General features: G+C 54.3%; 1 protein-coding gene across 1 annotated transcript in view; it reads right to left on the bottom strand.

The window, feature by feature from the left end:
- Positions 1–17759, bottom strand: part of LOC139240807 (diacylglycerol kinase beta-like) — a 219137-nt gene that overhangs the window by 8200 nt on the left and 193178 nt on the right. The window contains exon 5 of the mRNA XM_070869285.1: positions 2646–2759. Within this exon, the coding sequence (XP_070725386.1) occupies positions 2646–2759 (114 nt within the window). The remainder of the gene's footprint in view (positions 1–2645; positions 2760–17759) is intronic.

Genomic DNA, 17759 nt, shown 5'->3' with positions numbered 1-17759 from the left:
CTATCTGTACCCCTCCCCCAACCTCTCTATCTGTACCCCTCCCCCAACCTCTCTATCTGTGCCCCTCCCCCAACCTCTCTATCTGTGCCCCCCCCCAACCTCTCTATCTGTGCCCCTCCCCCAACCTCTCTATCTGTACCCCTCCCCCAACCTCTCTATCTGTGCCCCTCCCCCAACCTCTCTATCTGTACCCCTCCCCCAACCTCTCTATCTGTGCCCCTCCCCCAACCTCTCTATCTGTGCCCCTCCCCCAACCTCTCTATCTGTGCCCCTCCCCCAACCTCTCTATCTGTGCCCCTCCCCCAACCTCTCTATCTGTGCCCCCCCCCCAACCTCTCTATCTGTGCCCCTCCCCCAACCTCTCTATCTGTGCCCCTCCCCCAACCTCTCTATCTGTGCCCCTCCCCCAACCTCTCTATCTGTGCCCCTCCCCCAACCTCTCTATCTGTGCCCCTCCCCCAACCTCTCTATCTGTGCCCCCCCCAACCTCTCTATCTGTGCCCCTCTCTCTCCCCTGTATAGATGGTTATTGTCCATCGTACCTCTCTTTTCCTTCCAAACCCTCATTATAAAACCCTCCGTGGAGTCTATCTTCTACCTGCATTCTCTGCATTCCCACTCTGCAAAAATCAAGTTCCTACCCAGGATGCTCAAACCGCCTCCAAATTCAGGTTGACCCCCCTCCAAGGAAGGATAAATAACAGAATGTCCTTCACACCGACAACTCTGGCACAGAAACAACTTAGTTTCCCTTTATCCTGTGACAAGTGCCAGCTGTGGCTCAGTGGGCAGCACTCTCGCTCCGCGTCAGAAGGTTGTGGGTTCAAGTCCCACTCCAGAGGCTTGAGCACAAAAATCTAGGCTGACACTCCAGTGGAGTGCTGCACTGTCGGAGGTGCCATCTTTCAGATGAGACGTTAAACCGAGGCCCCGTCTGCTCTCTCAGGTGGATGTAAAAGATCCCATGGCACTGTTTTGAAGAAGAGCAGGGGAGTTCTCCCTGGTGTCCTGGCCAATATTTATCCCTCAATCAACATAACAAAAAACAGATTCTCTGCTCATTATCATATTGCTGTGTGTGGGAGCTTGCTGTGCGCAAATTGGCTGCCGCGTTTCCCACATTACAACAGTGACTACACTTTAAAGATACTTTATGGGCTGTAAAGCACTTTGGGACGTCCGGTGGTCGTGAAAGGCGCTATAGAAATGCAAGTCTTTCTTTCTTTTAACAATCTAACGCTTTTTAAATCCTGCTGTGTGACCCTTCTCCTTGGCCTTGGTCTCGTAACAAAACAAAAAATCAGCCACTAGGAGCTATCGGCTTCCCACACAAAGCATTCCGCTGCTGGGTAATTTAATTACATTTTTAATTCATTCTCGGGACGTGGGCATCACTGGCAAAGCCGGCATTTATTGCCCCTTTCTAGTTGCCCTGAAACCTCCTCCAGGTGGGCTGCTTTCCTCTTGAACTGCTGTAGCAGTTTGATACAATTGAATCCAAAGCTAAATACTGCGCCCTACTGGAATCTGAAATAAACACAGAAAATGCTGGAAATCTCAGCGGGTCAGGCAGCATTCTGTGGAGAGAGAAACAGAGTTAACGTTTTGGGTCGATGACCCTTCGTTGGAGTAGTAGAAGTAACAGGTTCTTGAGGAAGTGGCAAGGGCAGGGAAAGTGGGGGGCGTGGAGGGAAGAACAAAAGGGAAGGTCGGTGATCGGGTGGAAGGCAGGAGAGATTAGAGAGACACAAGGGATGATGGGCCAAAATGAGATGGTGATAGCACAAGTTAGGAAACAAAAGATGAGTCTAGATAGGGTGTGAATGGCAGAATAATGCCAGCTGCCATGGGAAAGAGAAAAAAAAGGCCTGGATTTGTAAAAAAAAAGGAGGAATGGGAGCCAAGTCTGGGCAGAGGTTACGGTGTAAAATTGTTCAACTCGATGTTGAGTCCACAGGGCTGTAAAGTGCCTAAACCGAAGATGAGGTGCTGTTCCTCGGGCTTGCGTTGAGCTTCATTGGAAGAGTGCAGGAGGCCGAGGACTGAGATATCGGAGTGGGAGTGGAGAATTAAAGTGACAGGCGACCGGAAGCTCGGGGTCTGTTACATCCCGAGCACTCTCCAGTTCTGACGAAGAGTCACCGACCCGAAACGTGAACTCTCTTTCTCTCTCCACAGATACTGCCCGACCCGCTGAGTATTTCCAGGATAATTCTGTTCGTATTTCGGATACAAACTGAATGCTTAGCTTCAGAGGGCAGTTAAGAATCAACCACGTTGGTCAAGGACTGGAGTCACATATAAGCCAAACCGGGTGAGGACACCAGGATTCCTTCCCTGCACGACATCAGTCAACCAGTTTGGTTTCTACAATCCGATAGCTTCATGTTCACTTTTCTTGCAATCAGTTATATTTGAATTTCCAAAATATGTATCAACTGAACTCAAATTCTCAAACTGATATAGTGGGATTAAAATTCCGGTTGGCTGAGTTATTAATCCAGGAAGGTAACCAGCAAACAACCATGCGTATGTACAAGTACTTCACCGACTGATGACATCCTTGCTAACTTTACAATTCTGCATTCCTGAGGGATATTCATTTTTGAAAGCTCCAAAATATTCAGTTTCATGACGGATCTCACATTTGAGTTTGTCTTCAGGCTGTCCGCCCTCCAGGAAGGACAAATAACAGACAATGTCCTTCACACACACCACCTCGGGCACAGCTGTATCGTTGCTCCTGGAGCTGTGTGTGTCTGCAGAAAGAGTCAAAGATATCATTAGTTACAGGCCACATCACAAGTGACATCTGACAGGGACAGTCACAAATAGAGTAACTGATAGTTCGAAGAGTCAGAAGGTGAGATTAAGAATTTGAGCAGAGAGAGTTCATGCACTATGTGAGAGAGTTCGGGCAGTGTGTGTGAGAGAGTTCGGGCAGTGTGTGTGAGAGTTCCGACAGTGTGTGAGAGAGTTCGGGCAGTGTGTGTGAGAGTTCCGACAGTGTGTGAGAGAGTTCGGGCAGTGTGTGTGAGAGAGTTCCGACAGTGTGTGTGAGAGAGTTCGGGCAGTGTGTGTGAGAGTTCCGACAGTGTGTGAGAGGGTTCGGGCAGTGTGTGTGAGAGTTCCGACAGTGTGTGAGAGGGTTCGGGCAGTGTGTGTGAGAGAGTTCGGGCAGTGTGTGTGAGAGTTCCGACAGTGTGTGAGAGAGTTCGGGCAGTGTGTGTGAGAGAGTTCCGACAGTGTGTGTGAGAGAGTTCGGGCAGTGTGTGTGAGAGTTCCGACAGTGTGTGAGAGAGTTCGGGCAGTGTGTGTGAGAGAGTTCGGGCAGTGTGTGTGAGAGTTCCGACAGTGTGTGAGAGAGTTCGGGCAGTGTGTGTGAAAGAGTTCCGACAGTGTGTGTGAGAGAGTTCGGGCAGTGTGTGTGAGAGTTCCGACAGTGTGTGAGAGAGTTCGGGCAGTGTGTGTGAGAGAGTTCGGGCAGTGTGTGTGAGAGTTCCGACAGTGTGTGAGAGGGTTCGGGCAGTGTGTCTGAGAGAGTTCCGACAGTGTTTGTGAGAGAGTTCGGGCAGTGTGTGTGAGAGTTCCGACAGTGTGTGAGAGAGTTCGGGCAGTGTGTGTGAGAGTTCCGACAGTGTGTGAGAGAGTTCGGGCAGTGTGTGTGAGAGAGTTCGGGCAGTGTGTGAGAGAGTTCCGACAGTGTGTGAGAGAGTTCGGGCAGTGTGTGTGAGAGAGTTCGGGCAGTGTGTGAGAGAGTTCGGGCAGTGTGTGTGAGAGAGTTCGGGCAGTGTCTGAGAGAGTTCGGGCAGTGAGTGTGAGAGAGTTCCGACTGTGTGTGAGAGAGTTCGGGCAGTGTGTGTGAGAGAGTTCCGACAGTGTTTGTGAGAGAGTTCGGGCAGTGTGTGTGAGAGTTCCGACAGTATGTGAGAGAGTTCGGGCAGTGTGTGTGAGAGTTCCGACAGTGTGTGAGAGAGTTCGGGCAGTGTGTGTGAGAGAGTTCGGGCAGTGTGTGAGAGAGTTCGGGCAGTGTGTGTGAGAGAGTTCGGGCAGTGTCTGAGAGAGTTCGGGCAGTGAGTGTGAGAGAGTTCCGACTGTGTGTGAGAGAGTTCGGGCAGTGTGTGTGAGAGAGTTCGGGCAGTGTGTGTGAGAGTTCCGACAGTGTGTGAGAGAGTTCGGGCAGTGTGTGTGAGAGAGTTCGGGCAGTGTGTGTGAGAGTTCCGACAGTGTGTGAGAGAGTTCGGGCAGTGTGTGTGAGAGTTCCGACAGTGTGTGAGAGAGTTCGGGCAGTGTGTGTGAGAGAGTTCGGGCAGTGTGTGAGAGAGTTCGGGCAGTGTGTGTGAGAGAGTTCGGGCAGTGTCTGAGAGAGTTCGGGCAGTGAGTGTGAGAGAGTTCCGACATTGTGTGTGAGAGAGTTCGGGCAGTGTATGTGAGAGAGTTCCGACAGTGTGTGTGAGAGTTCCGACAGTGTGTGAGAGAGTTCGGGCAGTGTGTGAGAGAGGTCGGGCAGTGTGTGAGAGAGTTCGGGCAGTGTGTGAGAGAGTTCCGACAGTGTGTGAGAGAGTTCGGGCAGTGTGTGAGAGAGTTCCGACAGTGTGTGAGAGAGTTCGGGCAGTGTGTGAGAGAGTTCCGACAGTGTGTGAGAGTTCGGGCAGTGTGTGAGAGAGTCCGGGCAGTGTGTGAGAGAGTCCGGGCAGTGTGTGAGAGAGTTCGGGCAGTGTGTGAGAGAGTTCGGGCAGTGTGTGAGAGAGAGTTCCGACAGTGTGTGAGAGAGTTCCGGCAGTGTGTGAGATAGTTCGGGCAGTGTGTGAGAGAGTTCGGGAAGTGTGTGAGAGAGTTCGGTCAGTGTGTGAGAGAGTTCGTGCAGTGTGTGAGAGAGTTCGGGCAGTGTGTGAGAGAGAGTTCCGACAGTGTGTGAGAGAGTTTGAGCAGTGTATGTGAGAGAGTTCCGACAGTGTGTGAGAGAGTTCGGGCAGTGTGTCTGAGAGAGTTCCGACAGTGTGTGTGAAAGTTCCGACAGTGTGTGAGAGAGTTCGGGCAGTGTGTGTGAGAGAGTTCGGGGAGTGTGAGAGAGAGTTCGGGCAGTGTGTGAGAGAGAATTCGGGCAGTGTGTGTGAGAGAGTTCGGGGAGTGTGTGTGAGAGTTCCGACAGTGTGTGAGAGAGTTCGGGCAGTGTGTGTGAGAGAGTTCGGGCAGTGTGTGAGAGAGTTCGGGCAGTGTGTGTGAGAGAGTTCGGGCAGTGTCTGAGAGAGTTCGGGCAGTGTGTGTGAGAGAGTTCCGACAGTGTGTGAGAGAGTTCGGGCAGTGTGTGTGAGAGAGTTCCGACATTGTGTGTGAGAGAGTTCGGGCAGTGTATGTGAGAGAGTTCCGACAGTGTGTGTGAGAGTTCCGACAGTGTGTGAGAGAGTTCGGGCAGTGTGTGAGAGAGGTCGGGCAGTGTGTGAGAGAATTCGGGCAGTGTGTGAGAGAGTTCCGACAGTGTGTGAGAGAGTTCCGACAGTGTGTGAGAGAGTTCGGGCAGTGTGTGAGAGAGTTCCGACAGTGTGTGAGAGAGTTCGGGCAGTGTGTGAGAGAGTTCCGACAGTGTGTGAGAGTTCGGGCAGTGCGTGAGAGAGTCCGGGCAGTGTGTGAGAGAGTTCGGTCAGTGTGTGAGAGAGTTCGTGCAGTGTGTGAGAGAGTTCGGGCAGTGTGTGAGAGAGAGTTCGGGCAGTGTGTGAGAGAGTTCGGTCAGTGTGTGAGAGAGTTCCGACAGTGTGTGAGAGTTCGGGCAGTGTGTGAGAGAGTCCGGGCAGTGTGTGAGAGAGTTCGGGGAGTGTGAGAGAGAGTTCGGGCAGTGTGTGTGAGAGAGTTCGGGCAGTGTGTGAGAGAGAGTTCGGGCAGTGTGTGAGAGAGTTCGGGCAGTGTGTGAGAGAGTTTGGGCAGTGTGTGAGAGAGTTCGTGCAGTGTGTGAGAGAGACCGGGTAGTGTGTGAGAGAGTTCCGACAGTGTGTGAGAGAGTTCGGGCAGTGTGTGAGAGAGTTCCGACAGTGTGTGAGAGAGTTCGGGCAGTGTGTGAGAGAGTTCCGACAGTGTGTGAGAGTTCGGGCAGTGTGTGAGAGAGTCCGGGCAGTGTGTGAGAGAGTTCGGTCAGTGTGTGAGAGAGTTCGGGCAGTGTGTGAGAGAGTTCCGACAGTGTGTGAGAGTTCGGGCAGTGTGTGAGAGAGTTCGGGCAGTGTGTGAGAGAGAGTTCCGACAGTGTGTGAGAGAGTTCAGGCAGTGTGTGAGATAGTTCGGGCAGTGTGTGAGAGAGTTCGGGAAGTGTGTGAGAGAGTTCGGTCAGTGTGTGAGAGAGTTCGTGCAGTGTGTGAGAGAGTTCGGGCAGTGTGTGAGAGAGTTCGGGCAGTGTGTCTGAGAGAGTTCCGACAGTGTGTGTGAAAGTTCCGACAGTGTGTGAGAGAGTTCGGGCAGTGTGTGTGAGAGAGTTCGAGGAGTGTGAGAGAGAGTTCGGGCAGTGTGTGAGAGAGAATTCGGGCAGTGTGTGTGAGAGAGTTCGGGGAGTGTGTGTGAGAGTTCCGACAGTGTGTGAGAGAGTTCGGGCAGTGTGTGAGAGAGTTCGGGCAGTGTGTGAGAGAGTTCGGGCAGTGTGTGTGAGAGAGTTCGGGCAGTGTGTGTGAGAGAGTTCCGACAGTGTGTGAGAGAGTTCGGGCAGTGTGTGAGAGAGTTCGGGCAGTGTGTGAGAGAGTTCCGACATTGTGTGTGAGAGAGTTCGGGCAGTGTATGTGAGAGAGTTCCGACAGTGTGTGTGAGAGTTCCGACAGTGTGTGACAGAGTTCGGGCAGTGTGTGAGAGAGGTCGGGCAGTGTGTGTGAGAGTTCCGACATTGTGTGTGAGAGAGTTCGGGCAGTGTATGTGAGAGAGTTCCGACAGTGTGTGTGAGAGTTCCGACAGTGTGTGAGAGAGTTCGGGCAGTGTGTGAGAGAGGTCGGGCAGTGTGTGAGAGAGTTCGGGCAGTGTGTGAGAGAGTTCCGACAGTGTGTGAGAGAGTTCGGGCAGTGTGTGAGAGAGTTCCGACAGTGTGTGAGAGAGTTCGGGCAGTGTGTGAGAGAGTTCCGACAGTGTGTGAGAGTTCGGGCAGTGTGTGAGAGAGTCCGGGCAGTGTGTGAGAGAGTTCGGTCAGTGTGTGAGAGAGTTCGGGCAGTGTGTGAGAGAGTTCGGGCAGTGTGTGAGAGAGAGTTCCGACAGTGTGTGAGAGAGTTCCGGCAGTGTGTGAGATAGTTCGGGCAGTGTGTGAGAGAGTTCGGGAAGTGTGTGAGAGAGTTCGGTCAGTGTGTGAGAGAGTTCGTGCAGTGTGTGAGAGAGTTCGGGCAGTGTGTGAGAGAGAGTTCCGACAGTGTGTGAGAGAGTTTGAGCAGTGTATGTGAGAGAGTTCCGACAGTGTGTGAGAGAGTTCGGGCAGTGTGTCTGAGAGAGTTCCGACAGTGTGTGTGAAAGTTCCGACAGTGTGTGAGAGAGTTCGGGCAGTGTGTGTGAGAGAGTTCGGGGAGTGTGAGAGAGAGTTCGGGCAGTGTGTGAGAGAGAATTCGGGCAGTGTGTGTGAGAGAGTTCGGGGAGTGTGTGTGAGAGTTCCGACAGTGTGTGAGAGAGTTCGGGCAGTGTGTGTGAGAGAGTTCGGGCAGTGTGTGAGAGAGTTCGGGCAGTGTGTGTGAGAGAGTTCGGGCAGTGTCTGAGAGAGTTCGGGCAGTGTGTGTGAGAGAGTTCCGACAGTGTGTGAGAGAGTTCGGGCAGTGTGTGTGAGAGAGTTCCGACATTGTGTGTGAGAGAGTTCGGGCAGTGTATGTGAGAGAGTTCCGACAGTGTGTGTGAGAGTTCCGACAGTGTGTGAGAGAGTTCGGGCAGTGTGTGAGAGAGTTCCGACAGTGTGTGAGAGAGTTCGGGCAGTGTGTGAGAGAGTTCCGACAGTGTGTGAGAGTTCGGGCAGTGCGTGAGAGAGTCCGGGCAGTGTGTGAGAGAATTCGGGCAGTGTGTGAGAGAGTTCCGACAGTGTGTGAGAGAGTTCCGACAGTGTGTGAGAGAGTTCGGGCAGTGTGTGAGAGAGTTCCGACAGTGTGTGAGAGAGTTCGGGCAGTGTGTGAGAGAGTTCCGACAGTGTGTGAGAGTTCGGGCAGTGCGTGAGAGAGTCCGGGCAGTGTGTGAGAGAGTTCGGTCAGTGTGTGAGAGAGTTCGTGCAGTGTGTGAGAGAGTTCGGGCAGTGTGTGAGAGAGAGTTCGGGCAGTGTGTGAGAGAGTTCGGTCAGTGTGTGAGAGAGTTCCGACAGTGTGTGAGAGTTCGGGCAGTGTGTGAGAGAGTCCGGGCAGTGTGTGAGAGAGTTCGGGGAGTGTGAGAGAGAGTTCGGGCAGTGTGTGTGAGAGAGTTCGGGCAGTGTGTGAGAGAGAGTTCGGGCAGTGTGTGAGAGAGTTCGGGCAGTGTGTGAGAGAGTTTGGGCAGTGTGTGAGAGAGTTCGTGCAGTGTGTGAGAGAGACCGGGTAGTGTGTGAGAGAGTTCCGACAGTGTGTGAGAGAGTTCGGGCAGTGTGTGAGAGAGTTCCGACAGTGTGTGAGAGAGTTCGGGCAGTGTGTGAGAGAGTTCCGACAGTGTGTGAGAGTTCGGGCAGTGTGTGAGAGAGTCCGGGCAGTGTGTGAGAGAGTTCGGTCAGTGTGTGAGAGAGTTCGGGCAGTGTGTGAGAGAGTTCCGACAGTGTGTGAGAGTTCGGGCAGTGTGTGAGAGAGTTCGGGCAGTGTGTGAGAGAGAGTTCCGACAGTGTGTGAGAGAGTTCCGGCAGTGTGTGAGATAGTTCGGGCAGTGTGTGAGAGAGTTCGGGAAGTGTGTGAGAGAGTTCGGTCAGTGTGTGAGAGAGTTCGTGCAGTGTGTGAGAGAGTTCGGGCAGTGTGTGAGAGAGTTCGGGCAGTGTGTCTGAGAGAGTTCCGACAGTGTGTGTGAAAGTTCCGACAGTGTGTGAGAGAGTTCGGGCAGTGTGTGTGAGAGAGTTCGAGGAGTGTGAGAGAGAGTTCGGGCAGTGTGTGAGAGAGAATTCGGGCAGTGTGTGTGAGAGAGTTCGGGGAGTGTGTGTGAGAGTTCCGACAGTGTGTGAGAGAGTTCGGGCAGTGTGTGAGAGAGTTCGGGCAGTGTGTGAGAGAGTTCGGGCAGTGTGTGTGAGAGAGTTCGGGCAGTGTGTGTGAGAGAGTTCCGACAGTGTGTGAGAGAGTTCGGGCAGTGTGTGAGAGAGTTCGGGCAGTGTGTGAGAGAGTTCCGACATTGTGTGTGAGAGAGTTCGGGCAGTGTATGTGAGAGAGTTCCGACAGTGTGTGTGAGAGTTCCGACAGTGTGTGACAGAGTTCGGGCAGTGTGTGAGAGAGGTCGGGCAGTGTGTGAGAGAGTTCGGGCAGTGTGTGAGAGAGTTCCGACAGTGTGTGAGAGAGTTCCGACAGTGTGTGAGAGAGTTCGGGCAGTGTGTGAGAGAGTTCCGACAGTGTGTGAGAGAGTTCGGGCAGTGTGTGAGAGAGTTCCGACAGTGTGTGAGAGTTCGGGCAGTGTGTGAGAGAGTCCGGGCAGTGTGTGAGAGAGTTCGGTCAGTGTGTGAGAGAGTTCGGGCAGTGTGTGAGAGAGTTCGGGCAGTGTGTGAGAGAGAGTTCCGACAGTGTGTGAGAGAGTTCCGGCAGTGTGTGAGATAGTTCGGGCAGTGTGTGAGAGAGTTCGGGCAGTGTGTGAGAGAGTTCGGTCAGTGTGTGAGAGAGTTCGTGCAGTGCGTGAGAGAGTTCGGGCAGTGTGTGAGAGAGAGTTCGGGCAGTGTGTGAGAGAGTTCGGTCAGTGTGTGAGAGAGTTCCGACAGTGTGTGAGAGTTCGGGCAGTGTGTGAGAGAGTCCGGGCAGTGTGTGAGAGAGTTCGGGGAGTGTGAGAGAGAGTTCGGGCAGTGTGTGTGAGAGAGTTCGGGCAGTGTGTGAGAGAGAGTTCGGGCAGTGTGTGAGAGAGTTCGGGCAGTGTGTGAGAGAGTTTGGGCAGTGTGTGAGAGAGTTCGTGCAGTGTGTGAGAGAGACCGGGTAGTGTGTGAGAGAGAGAGTTCGGGCAGTGTGTGAGAGAGTTCGGGCAGTGTGTGAGAGAGTTCGGGAAGTGTGAGAGAGAGTTCGGGCAGTGTGTGAGAGAGTTCGTGCAGTGTGTGAGAGAGTTCGGGAAGTGTGAGAGAGAGTTCGGGCAGTGTGTGAGAGAGTTCGTGCAGTGTGTGAGAGAGTTCGGGCACTGCGTGAGAGAGTTCGGACAGTGTGTGAGAGAGTTCGTGCAGTGTGTGAGAGAGTTCGGGCAGTGTGTGAGAGAGTTCGGGAAGTGTGAGAGAGAGTTCGGGCAGTGTATGAGAGAGAGTTCGGGCAGTGTCTGAGAGAGTTCGGGCAGTGTGTGAGAGAGTTCGGGCAGTGTGAGAGAGAGGTCGGGCAGTGTGTGTGAGAGTTCGGGCAGTGTGTGAGAGTGTTCGGGAAGTGTGTGAGAGAGTTCTGGAAGACTGTGAGAGAGTTCCGGCAGTGTGTGAGAGAGTTCGGGCAGTGTGTGAGAGAGTTCGGGCAGTGGGTGTGAGAGTTCGGGCAGTGTGTGAGAGTGTTCGGGAAGTGTGAGAGAGAGTTCGGACAGTGTGTGAGAGAGAGTGCGGGCAGTGTGTGAGAGAGTTCGGGCAGTGTGAGAGAGAGTTCGGGCAGTGTGTGAGAGAGTTCGGGCAGTGTGTGAGAGAGAGTTCGGGCAGTGTGTGAGAGAGTTCGGGCAGTGTGTGAGAGAGTTCGGGCAGTGTGTGAGAGAGTTCGGGCAGTGTGTGAGAGAGTTCGGACAGTGTGTGAGAGAGTTCGGGCAGTGTGTGAGAGAGAGTTCGGGCAGTGTGTGAGAGAGTTCGGGCAGTGTGTGAGAGAGTTCGGGCAGTGTGTGAGAGAGTTCGGGCAGTGTGTGAGAGAGTTCGGACAGTGTGTGTGTGACAGAGTTCGGGCAGTGTGTGAGAGAGTTCGGGAAGTGTGAGAGAGAGTTCGGACAGTGTGTGAGAGAGTTCGGGAAGTGTGTGAGAGAGTTCTGGAAAACTGTGAGAGAGTTCCGGCAGTGTGTGAGAGAGTTCGGGCAGTGTGTGAGAGAGTTCGGGCAGTGGGCGGGAGAGTTCGGGCAGTGTGTGAGAGTGTTCGGGAAGTGTGTGAGAGAGTTCTGGAAAACTGTGAGAGAGTTCCGGCAGTGTGTGAGAGAGTTCGGGCAGTGTGTGAGAGAGTTCGGGCAGTGGGTGTGAGAGTTCGGGCAGTGTGTGAGAGTGTTCGGGAAGTGTGAGAGAGAGTTCGGACAGTGTGTGAGAGAGAGTTCGGGCAGTGTGTGAGAGAGTTCGGGCAGTGTGAGAGAGAGTTCGGGCAGTGTGTGAGAGAGTTCGGGCAGTGTGTGAGAGAGAGTTCGGGCAGTGTGTGAGAGAGTTCGGGCAGTGTGTGAGAGAGTTCGGGCAGTGTGTGAGAGAGTTCGGACAGTGTGTGAGAGATGTTCGGGCAGTGTTTGAGAGAGAGTTCGGGCAGTGTGTGAGAGAGTTCGGGCAGTGTGTGAGAGAGTTCGGGCAGTGTGAGAGAGAGTTCGGGCAGTGTGTGAGAGAGAGTTCGGGCAGTGTGTGAGAGAGAGTTCGGGCAGTGTGTGAGAGAGAGTTCGGGCAGTGTGTGAGAGAGTTCGGGCAGTGTGAGAGAGAGTTCGGGAAGTGTGAGAGAGAGTTCGGGCAGTGTGTGAGAGAGAGTTCGGGCAGTGTGTGAGAGAGAGTTCGGGCAGTGTGTGAGAGAGTTCGGGCAGTGTGTGAGAGAGTTCGGACAGTGTGTGTGTGACAGAGTTCGGGCAGTGTGTGAGAGAGTTCGGGAAGTGTGAGAGAGAGTTCGGACAGTGTGTGTGTGAGAGAGAGTTCGGGCAGTGTGTGAGAGAGAGTTCGGGCAGTGTGTGAGAGAGAGTTCGGGCAGTGTGTGAGAGAGTTCGGGCAGTGTGTGAGAGAGTTCGGGCAGTGTGTGAGAGAGTTCGGGCAGTGTGAGAGAGAGTTCGGACAGTGTGTGTGTGACAGAGTTCGGGCAGTGTGTGAGAGAGTTCGGGAAGTGTGAGAGAGAGTTCGGGCAGTGTGTGAGAGAGTTCGGGCACTGTGTGAGAGAATTCGGGCAGTGTGTGAGAGAGAGTTCGGGCAGTGTGTGAGAGTTCGCGCAGTGTGTGTGAGAGTTCGGGATGTGAGAGAGAGTTCGGGCAGTGTGTGAGAGTTCGGGCAGTGTGTTAGATAGTTCGGGCAGTGTGTGAGAGAGTTCAGGCAGTGTGTGAGAGAGTTCGGGCAGTGTGTGAGAGTGTTCGGGCAGTGTGTGAGAGAGTTCAGGCAGTGTGTGAGAGAGTTCGGGCAGTGTGAGAGAGAGTTCAGGCAGTGTGTGAGAGAGTTCGGGCAGTGTGTGACAGAGTTCGGGCAGTGTGTGACAGAGTTCGGGCAGTGTGTGTGAGAGTTCGGGCAGTGTGTGAGAGAGAGTTCGGGCAGTGTGTGAGAGTTCGGGCAGTGTGTGAGAGTTCGGGCAATGTGTGAGAGAGAGTTCGGGCAGTGTGTGAGAGAGAGTTCGGGCAGTGTGTGAGAGAGTTCGGGCAGTGTGAGAGAGAGTTCGGGCAGTGTGAGAGAGAGTTCGGGCAGTGTGTGAGAGAGAGTTCGGGCAGTGTGTGAGAGAGAGTTCGGGCAGTGTGAGAGAGAGTTCGGGCAGTGTGTGAGAGAGTTCGGACAGTGTGTGTGTGACAGAGTTCGGGCAGTGTGTGAGAGAGTTCGGGCAGTGTGAGAGAGAGTTCAGGCAGTGTGTGAGAGAGTTCGGGCAGTGTGTGACAGAGTTCGGGCAGTGTGTGACAGAGTTCGGGCAGTGTGTGTGAGAGTTCGGGCAGTGTGTGAGAGAGAGTTCGGGCAGTGTGTGAGAGTTCGGGCAGTGTGTGAGAGTTCGGGCAATGTGTGAGAGAGTTCGGGCAGTGTGTGAGAGAGAGTTCGGGCAGTGTGTGTGACAGAGTTCGGGCAGTGTGTGAGAGAGAGTTCGGGCACTGTGTGAGAGAGAGGTCAGGCAGTGTGTGTGAGAGTTCGGGCAGTGTGTGAGAGAGTTCGGGAAGTGTGTGAGAGAGTTCGGGCAGTGTGTGAGAGAGTTCGGGAAGTGTGAGAGAGAGTTCGGGCAGTGTATGAGAGAGAGTTCGGGCAGTGTCTGAGAGAGTTCGGGCAGTGTGTGAGAGAGTTCGGGCAGTGTGAGAGAGAGGTCGGGCAGTGTGTGTGAGAGTTCGGGCAGTGTGTGAGAGTGTTCGGGAAGTGTGTGAGAGAGTTCTGGAAGACTGTGAGAGAGTTCCGGCAGTGTGTGAGAGAGTTCGGGCAGTGTGTGAGAGAGTTCGGGCAGTGGGTGTGAGAGTTCGGGCAGTGTGTGAGAGTGTTCGGGAAGTGTGAGAGAGAGTTCGGACAGTGTGTGAGAGAGAGTGCGGGCAGTGTGTGAGAGAGTTCGGGCAGTGTGAGAGAGAGTTCGGGCAGTGTGTGAGAGAGTTCGGGCAGTGTGTGAGAGAGAGTTCGGGCAGTGTGTGAGAGAGTTCGGGCAGTGTGTGAGAGAGTTCGGGCAGTGTGTGAGAGAGTTCGGGCAGTGTGTGAGAGAGTTCGGACAGTGTGTGAGAGAGTTCGGGCAGTGTGTGAGAGAGAGTTCGGGCAGTGTGTGAGAGAGTTCGGGCAGTGTGTGAGAGAGTTCGGGCAGTGTGTGAGAGAGTTCGGGCAGTGTGTGAGAGAGTTCGGACAGTGTGTGTGTGACAGAGTTCGGGCAGTGTGTGAGAGAGTTCGGGAAGTGTGAGAGAGAGTTCGGACAGTGTGTATGTGAGAGAGAGTTCGGGCATTGTGTGAGAGAGAGTTCGGGCAGTGTGTGAGAGAGAGTTCGGGCAGTGTGTGAGAGAGTTCGGGCAGTGTGTGAGAGAGTTCGGGCAGTGTGTGAGAGAGTTCGGGCAGTGTGTGAGAGAGTTCGGACAGTGTGTGTGAGGCAGAGTTCGGGCAGTGTGTGAGAGAGTTCGGGAAGTGTGAGAGAGAGTTCGGGCAGTGTGTGAGAGAGTTCGGGCAGTGTGTGTGAGAGTTCGGGCAGTTTATGAGAGAGTTCGGGCACTGTGTGAGAGAATTCGGGCAGTGTGTGAGAGAGAGTTCGGGCAGTGTGTGAGAGTTCGCGCAATGTGTGTGAGAGTTCGGGCAGTGTGTGAGAGAGTTCGGGCACTGTGTGAGAGCGTTCAGGCAGTGTGTGAGAGAGTTCGGGAAGTGTGTGAGAGAGTTCTGGAAAACTGTGAGAGAGTTCCGGCAGTGTGTGAGAGAGTTCGGGCAGTGTGTGAGAGAGTTCGGGCAGTGGGCGGGAGAGTTCGGGCAGTGTGTGAGAGTGTTCGGGAAGTGTGTGAGAGAGTTCTGGAAAACTGTGAGAGAGTTCCGGCAGTGTGTGAGAGAGTTCGGGCAGTGTGTGAGAGAGTTCGGGCAGTGGGTGTGAGAGTTCGGGCAGTGTGTGAGAGTGTTCGGGAAGTGTGAGAGAGAGTTCGGACAGTGTGTGAGAGAGAGTTCGGGCAGTGTGTGAGAGAGTTCGGGCAGTGTGAGAGAGAGTTCGGGCAGTGTGTGAGAGAGTTCGGGCAGTGTGTGAGAGAGAGTTCGGGCAGTGTGTGAGAGAGTTCGGGCAGTGTGTGAGAGAGTTCGGGCAGTGTGTGAGAGAGTTCGGACAGTGTGTGAGAGAGTTCGGGCAGTGTTTGAGAGAGAGTTCGGGCAGTGTGTGAGAGAGTTCGGGCAGTGTGTGAGAGAGTTCGGGCAGTGTGAGAGAGAGTTCGGGCAGTGTGTGAGAGAGAGTTCGGGCAGTGTGTGAGAGAGAGTTCGGGCAGTGTGTGAGAGAGAGTTCGGGCAGTGTGTGAGAGAGTTCGGGCAGTGTGAGAGAGAGTTCGGGCAGTGTGAGAGAGAGTTCGGGCAGTGTGTGAGAGAGAGTTCGGGCAGTGTGTGAGAGAGAGTTCGGGCAGTGTGTGAGAGAGTTCGGGCAGTGTGTGAGAGAGTTCGGACAGTGTGTGTGTGAGAGAGTTCGGGAAGTGTGAGAGAGAGTTCGGACAGTGTGTGTGTGAGAGAGAGTTCGGGCAGTGTGTGAGAGAGAGTTCGGGCAGTGTGTGAGAGAGAGTTCGGGAAGTGTGTGAGAGAGTTCGGGCAGTGTGTGAGAGAGTTCGGGCAGTGTGTGAGAGAGTTCGGGCAGTGTGTGAGAGAGTTCGGGCAGTGTGAGAGAGAGTTCGGACAGTGTGTGTGTGACAGAGTTCGGGCAGTGTGTGAGAGAGTTCGGGAAGTGTGAGAGAGAGTTCGGGCAGTGTGTGAGAGAGTTCGGGCACTGTGTGAGAGAATTCGGACAGTGTGTGAGAGAGAGTTCGGGCAGTGTGTGAGAGTTCGGGCAGTGTGTTAGATAGTTCGGGCAGTGTGTGAGAGAGTTCAGGCAGTGTGTGAGAGAGTTCGGGCAGTGTGTGAGAGTGTTCGGGCAGTGTGTAAGAGAGTTCAGGCAGTGTGTGAGAGAGTTCGGGCAGTGTGAGAGAGAGTTCAGGCAGTGTGTGACAGAGTTCGGGCAGTGTGTGACAGAGTTCGGGCAGTGTGTGTGAGAGTTCGGGCAGTGTGTGAGAGAGAGTTCGGGCAGTGTGTGAGAGTTCGGGCAGTGTGTGAGAGTTCGGGCAATGTGTGAGAGAGAGTTCGGGCAGTGTGTGAGAGAGAGTTCGGGCAGTGTGTGAGAGAGTTCGGGCAGTGTGAGAGAGAGTTCGGGCAGTGTGAGAGAGAGTTCGGGCAGTGTGTGAGAGAGAGTTCGGGCAGTGTGTGAGAGAGAGTTCGGGCAGTGTGAGAGAGAGTTCGGGCAGTGTGTGAGAGAGTTCGGACAGTGTGTGTGTGACAGAGTTCGGGCAGTGTGTGAGAGAGTTCGGGCAGTGTGAGAGAGAGTTCAGGCAGTGTGTGAGAGAGTTCGGGCAGTGTGTGACAGAGTTCGGGCAGTGTGTGACAGAGTTCGGGCAGTGTGTGTGAGAGTTCGGGCAGTGTGTGAGAGAGAGTTCGGGCAGTGTGTGAGAGTTCGGGCAGTGTGTGAGAGTTCGGGCAATGTGTGAGAGAGTTCGGGCAGTGTGTGAGAGAGAGTTCGGGCAGTGTGTGTGACAGAGTTCGGGCAGTGTGTGAGAGAGAGTTCGGGCACTGTGTGAGAGAGAGGTCAGGCAGTGTGTGTGAGAGTTCGGGCAGTGTGTGAGAGAGTTCGGGAAGTGTGAGAGAGAGTTCGGGCAGTGTGTGAGAGAGTTCGGGCAGTGTGTGTGAGAGTTCGGGCAGTGTGTGAGAGAGTTCGGGAAGTGTGTGTGAGAGTTCGGGCAGTTTATGAGAGAGTTCGGGCACTGTGTGAGAGAATTCGGGCAGTGTGTGAGAGTTCGGGCAGTGTGTGAGAGTTCGGGCAATGTGTGAGAGAGAGTTCGGGCAGTGTGTGAGAGAGAGTTCGGGCAGTGTGTGAGAGAGTTCGGGCAGTGTGAGAGAGAGTTCGGGCAGTGTGAGAGAGAGTTCGGGCAGTGTGTGAGAGAGAGTTCGGGCAGTGTGTGAGAGAGAGTTCGGGCAGTGTGAGAGAGAGTTCGGGCAGTGTGTGAGAGAGTTCGGACAGTGTGAGAGAGAGTTCAGGCAGTGTGTGAGAGAGTTCGGGCAGTGTGTGACAGAGTTCGGGCAGTGTGTGACAGAGTTCGGGCAGTGTGTGTGAGAGTTCGGGCAGTGTGTGAGAGAGAGTTCGGGCAGTGTCTGAGAGTTCGGGCAGTGTGTGAGAGTTCGGGCAATGTGTGAGAGAGTTCGGGCAGTGTGTGAGAGAGAGTTCGGGCAGTGTGTGTGACAGAGTTCGGGCAGTGTGTGAGAGAGAGTTCGGGCACTGTGTGAGAGAGAGGTCAGGCAGTGTGTGTGAGAGTTCGGGCAGTGTGTGAGAGAGTTCGGGAAGTGTGAGAGAGAGTTCGGGCAGTGTGTGAGAGAGTTCGGGCAGTGTGTGTGAGAGTTCGGGCAGTGTGTGAGAGAGTTCGGGAAGTGTGAGAGAGAGTTCGGGCAGTGTGTGAGAGAGTTCGGGCAGTGTGTGTGAGAGTTCGGGCAGTGTGTGAGAGAGTTCGGGCAGTGTGTGAGAGAGTTCGGGCAGTGTGTGAGAGAGTTCGGGCAGTGTGTGAGGGAGAGTTCGGGCAGTGTGTGAGAGTTCGGGCAATTTGTGAGAAAGTTCGGGCATTGTGTGAGAGAGAGTTCGGGCAGTGTGTGAGAGAGAGTTCGGGCAGTGTGTGAGAGAGTTCGGGCAGTGTGTGAGAGAGTTCGGGCAGTGTGTGAGAGAGTTCGGGCAGTGTGTGAGAGAGTTCGGGAAGTGTGAGAGAGAGTTCGGGCAGTGTGTGAGAGAGTTCGGGCAGTGTGTGTGAGAGTTCGGGCAGTTTATGAGAGAGTTCGGGCACTGTGTGAGAGAATTCGGGCAGTGTGTGAGAGTTCGGGCAGTGTGTGAGAGTTCGGGCAATGTGTGAGAGAGAGTTCGGGCAGTGTGTGAGAGAGAGTTCGGGCAGTGTGTGAGAGAGTTCGGGCAGTGTGAGAGAGAGTTCGGGCAGTGTGAGAGAGAGTTCGGGCAGTGTGTGAGAGTTCGGGCAATGTGTGAGAGAGTTCGGACAGTGTGTGAGAGAGTTCGGGCAGTGTGTGAGAGAGAGTTCGGGCAGTGTGTGAGAGAGTTCGGGCAGTGTGTGAGAGAGGTCGGGCAGTGTGAGAGAGAGTTCGGGCAGTGTGTGAGAGA

Source organism: Pristiophorus japonicus, chromosome X (assembly GCF_044704955.1).
Source record: "Pristiophorus japonicus isolate sPriJap1 chromosome X, sPriJap1.hap1, whole genome shotgun sequence".
Classification (NCBI taxonomy): domain Eukaryota; kingdom Metazoa; phylum Chordata; class Chondrichthyes; family Pristiophoridae; genus Pristiophorus; species Pristiophorus japonicus.
Note: the sequence above shows the minus strand (reverse complement) of the source record. Positions and strands in the feature narration are given on the sequence as shown.